Source organism: Euprymna scolopes, chromosome 15, assembly GCF_053919585.1.
Source record: "Euprymna scolopes isolate OS-2025 chromosome 15, ASM5391958v1, whole genome shotgun sequence".
In the NCBI taxonomy this organism is placed as follows: Eukaryota; Metazoa; Mollusca; class Cephalopoda; order Sepiida; family Sepiolidae; genus Euprymna; species Euprymna scolopes.
In genome coordinates, this window is record NC_136496.1 from 101,805,346 (window position 1) to 101,810,972 (window position 5,627).

General features: G+C 35.5%; 1 protein-coding gene across 1 annotated transcript; it reads right to left on the reverse strand.

Annotated features, from left to right (window-relative positions):
- Positions 1-584: 584 nt before the first annotated feature.
- On the reverse strand, positions 585-1,466 carry LOC145294208 (uncharacterized). The gene has a single exon (XM_080141318.1). It carries the CDS (start codon positions 1,464-1,466, stop codon positions 585-587), a length of 882 nt encoding a protein of 293 aa, XP_079997444.1.
- Positions 1,467-5,627: the final 4,161 nt, after the last annotated feature.

The following is a 5,627-nucleotide window of genomic DNA, read 5'->3' on the forward strand; positions in this document are numbered from 1 at the left end:
TTCAAATTTACATAGCATCTTTTACACACAGTTTTTAGTCATGTTTTTTTCTGCAGGGGGCGTGACTCATACCAGCCGTTTTCAGAGAGTCGAATCGTTCCTGAATACTGTTGATGCCATATGGATTACATATTCTTTGATTTTTTTCCGACATCCCTTCATGTATGTTATACCAACTATAGTGAGTCTTTGGTGATGTTCTTTTGTGCCTGATCCAGATTTCGTAGAGCTGATGTCATGCTATCTGAATAAGTGTTTCGGTGGAAAGTTTTCTTCAACTATCCTCATTCTTTTGATATGCATTGCTGTTACTATATATTGCCTTTTGCTCGATGTTGCAGGAAACAGACACTTCTTTTCTTTACATTATATGCATAGTGGCAGTTGATGTTTTGATATTGTTCAGTGAAAGTTGGCCTCATGTATACAGATGGCACAACTTCTGATCAGTATGGCCACAGCATAACTAGGAACGATAATTTGTTTTTTTTTATCGTGAACTGTATAGATGGATGGATAGAGTTCACATGGTTCAGTAATTTTGGGACATCTTCACGGTGAGGTCAGAGTATGAATGTGCAATTTTAATATTGCAACCACATCGTTGGCTTTAGTGGTGTTGATCCGAACGATATTTCCTTAAAGGATATACATTGGTCAGTGCAGAGGACAACGGTGATCCCATCGCTAGACGTTCTTCCTGCCGATATACGAGAGAATCCTATCACGAAGTAGGTAGCTTTTACACAGGTCAATATCTCCATTATATTGTCAATTGGGATGCAAATGCGTTCCTTCAGTGAAGCATCTGAAGTAAGTTTCTCCCTTACTACGGTCAGAGACTCGTCAGTGGGTAATATCGTGAACAGACTTAGTACATTGAGACTCACCATCTGGTTGAAATGAATGAGAGTATTGTTCGATATTACCTCGAAGTGAGTTGAATTCTTGACGTATGATGGATATTTGCCTATAATTGGGGTGATTATATCTACCAGAAATCTGTTTAGTGGATAGTATGCTGAACTTCGGCCGCTGACATAGGACCTTAATAGAAAACTGTCTTTATGAATCTTAGGAAAGCCGTATAGGCGTGGTAGTTTGCTATAATTTTGAATTAGCTGCCTGTAATTTGTAGGTGGTATTAGGTCCTTAATCTTACCGAGGATCTGTGTCAGCTTCCTTTCTGTTCTCAAAATCGGACTCTTATTTACAGTAGCCATCAGATCTGCAAATTTCTTTGGATATTCCGCTCTGTCCATTAACATCGTAGCATTGCTTTTGTCTGTTGGTAGTATTATGATATTATCATCATTGCATAGTGACGTGATAGCCAATACTTCTTCCTTTGAGAGGTTAGGCATTGGAAGCTGTGAATTCTCGACTGCTTGTCCCACTTTCCACCGTAGCTCATCGCCTTGTGCCTTGGGTTTATTTAAGGCTGTCTCATCTATTGGAGCTATCATATATAACTACTAGAATTGTCTACAGGGATCAGTAGAGCAGTGGTCGGAAAAGTTCAGTTGTAAAACTGACATTCTTATGAATGTTGTAGGTTTAGTCCTCAATGTGGGCGACCGAATTAAATAAAGGATTGCGTTTGAAATTTCATGCAGATTCCTAAGTTCAACCGAAACATTCCCGAGTTTGAAAAGACACACCAAGATACTCTAGTCTGAGTAGGACTCTACCAAAAATTGAAGAAGGTCGGTTACATCGATTGAAATATTATGAAAATGACGCTCAAAATTAGAACAGTAGTCGGAAGAATCCAAAATACAGAATAACCGATCCTCATGCCAAAAAAAAAAAAAAAAAAAAAAAAAAAAAAATCAGAAACGTGTTATCTTAATAATTTACTTCTTAAACTTAACTTTCTACATAAAGAAATGAGTGATGCAGACGGACAGATACCGGAGTAACATTCATTGCAATTATCAATTTTCTACATCATAAGTCGTGTCTAATTCGCATGATTTCCACAGAGAGACTAATATGGACACTTTAGTTTTTTTTTCTAAATCGGAAAATGTGACGTCAGTCCTTATCAGTTTATTCCTGTTTTGTCTACGGCATTTGACCACTATTTATCGCCTTAACTTTGCTTACCTGTCTCTTTCGGAAGGAGTCCGTTTGCAGATTAAGGCCATCCTGACATGTACTATGTGTGATTCTTGTGAAAATTCACACTGGCTGTCTTAATCGCTATTGATGTATGCTCCGTAATATGTAGCACATAGTACGCCACTGATTGAAGTAGTTATGGCTTCCCATTGTCTAATATATATGTTTAGCTTTCATCATCTTTTATTGCTTTACACTTTCTGGTCATCGATTATAAATTAATTCTTAAGAATAGAATTTATCTTTAAGTAAAACCAAAATCTTGAATTTTATAGCCAAGATTATAAGTTAAAAATATTTATTAAATATTTTCCATATATTTTAATTCATTAAAAATGGAATATTTATGTTTATAATAACGATCGATATCGGCTAGCAACTAACTGGGACGTTATAGCAAAGACAAAAATTACATAATGTGAGATTCGAACATAAGAATTAAATATTGGAATTGAAGGCGATTGCGCCAACAATGAATTACGTGTTTATATTAACGAACTCTCGTATACATCCCCCACACACATACGCAATGAACATTCTAACTTCATACACAATGAACTTATAAGCGCAATGAACACTTTCAACCTCATACATGCTCATTCGTACACATATATACGCACACAGCACTCTCTGATAGTTCTTACATATTTCAAGTAAAATAAAACAGCATATTTGTATATATTGTAACTTTGTTTTACCGTTCTTTCTTTTAATGCTCTTCAAATTTACTCGGTAAACTTGATCTTTATTATTGATTGTTTTCGGAATAGACAAATGCATATCTCATCAAATGGCAACCTACGACCTTCAACATAACAGCCTCTACAAAATACTGAACATACTCTCTACAGATCGCTACCCCCAGTCATAACAAGTGGTAACTCCGATGCTCACAGACGTTATTACCTTATGGTGGGAGAGGGGCTTAATCGAGGGTTTTCGTTTCAGTTAATTCTTAAACCGATAAACCATTTCCAATTTTCAACCATTACTTCATAGAATCAGCATTTTCGTTTCTGATAATCAAAAGGCAGTTTAATCAAATAATAAAAATAATAATTCCTATTTCGGTGACCTATATTATTTCCGTTTGTAAATATTACATATTTTACTTAATATGCAGCCATTCCGGATTGAGTAGAATAAGAAATAGAGTGATCCTTGTTTTGTTCGCGTATTGCACCATATAAAAAAATTACTTAGGTTTGGAATGAGACCTGATACTGATTATGACTGCCAGTGCTAAAACATCCAGTGCCTTCCAGTAAACGCCAATATCCGCATGTAAACACCGTAAAACAGCAGTAATCTCCAGTCTCCCCAAATCCCGCCAGCCCCCGCCTGTACACGGCAGCGATATTCATTATCAGCCAGTGGGTGCCAGTGCCGGACACTGCCGGAGAATAGAAGCCAAACGATTTGCTTCAGTGCTGTCTAATGGAAGCCGACCATGGAAGCCAGTGGGAACCAGCTGCGGTCACTGGCTTCCACTGGCTACTACTGACCACCACTGTCTGACACTAATGTACACTGTCGAGCAGTGTACATTAGCCAGATGATTTCATTTTGGCTACGATATTTGTAAGGACCGACAGTGATCACCACTAGCAACGGTCGCGAGTGACCAAGCCGCCCGTGACAGCCATCACTCTCTCCCAAAATAAAACCTTTAAGAAACTATCAGCGAACGTCTCTTTGTCTTATTTTCTGCACGAGAATAAGTTTTATTGGTCTAGCCAAATTGATGGGACGATCGACGGCCACCTATGGAATGCAACGGCCACAGTAAGAATCACGTATATATTAAGCACTTTTATTTTATTTAAATTTTTAAAAATATAACACCACGTAACTACCAGGACACGTAGCTCTTACTGGACTTCTAATGTAAAATTTCACTACTAAGCTACATGGAAAATTCCCAATCTAATCTGATTATTACGCACCCTCATCTAAATATAATTACAGTCATTATTGCTTAACTATAATAAGGATCCTAGTCTGTGAATCCACGTATTTAGTCCGATGATTTCTTATGTGAATGAAAAATAATAATTTTTGTGTAGCTTACTTGCTATATTTTGTGTAATATTTAAAATATATAGTTTTACTTACTTAACTGTTTTAGTTAGAAAATAAATGCAAAAATAAGGTTACACCTAGAATATTGCTGAAACTATTGATTCATGAGCTTTCACAGGCTGTACGGCAGATAAACTTGGAATTAAGCGGCTCTGATGTCGCGGAATTAATCTGCATTGTTAAGATAACTTCTATTTTCACCGACTGGCAAACAGTCGACATTCCAATGCCGGACATATTGATCATGGATGTATTCTTTCGCTGTAAAATCTTGATACACAAAACAAACTAATACGTATAGGCTGGTTAGTCTAATTTCGGGTTGATGATCTATTGTCGCCTATCCCATCCAAATTATAAGCTGATAAATCATGAGTTGATTGGCTAGTTTCGAACCAAAACCGGATATTTCGTTGAAGAGATCGCTCGCAGATAGCGAAAGGTTGTCTGCCTGTTTCTTTGATAACGAAATAAAATAAAATACAAAATAAGACGGTATAGTTTTCTTCTTTCTTAATGGTATTTCACGACCAAGAAAAGGGAGACGACTTTGTCTTGCTTGTTCGCTCGTGTCTCATCCACATAAAAGATGGAACACGTGAGTTCGGACGGTGATCAAAAAGGAAAACGCATTCAAAGAATGATAGGGTTATTTGCGTGACAAAGTAGAAAGGCTAAAAATAACAACAAAAACAAAAACAAAAAAAAACTTAAATTCTTAAGATGTGTCCATAGAAACTACGTATTTAGTGAGTAACATGCTATTTTAAACTAAAGTGTGACAGACCAACTAAAATGCAAGAAAAATGATAATGCTATTACAAACTTAAGCAGAGCAGATCCATGTAAATTATATCGAAAACTTACAATAATTACACGAAACTTCTATTTGAATCGAAACATAAAAGACTTATGAAAATGCTGTGAAATATTTAAGTATCACGTACTAACACAAATTCTATTTGAAACTTAAAACAAACCGACGAAAATGTTATTTGAAACTTAAACAAACAGAAGAAAATTATATTTTAAATTCAAACAAACCGACGAAAATGTTATTTGAAACTTAAACAAACAGAAGAAAATTATATTTTAAATTCAAACAAACCGACGAAATGTTATTTTAAACTTAAAACAACCGACGAAAATGCTATTTGAAACTTAAAAAAAAACCCAACGCAAATTCTATTTTAAACATAAAAAACGATGAAAATGCTAATTTAAAAAATCGAACAAACAGAAGAAAATGCGATTAAAACTTAAACATGACAGACCATCAAAAATGCTCATATAAACTGAAGCCTTATAGATCAACGATAATGTTGTTATAAATTTAAAAACAATTAAAGTAACATGCTGTTTCGTAATTGTAAGCAGAAAAAGTCTACGAAAATACTACTTGAAATTGAAGACTGATAGAC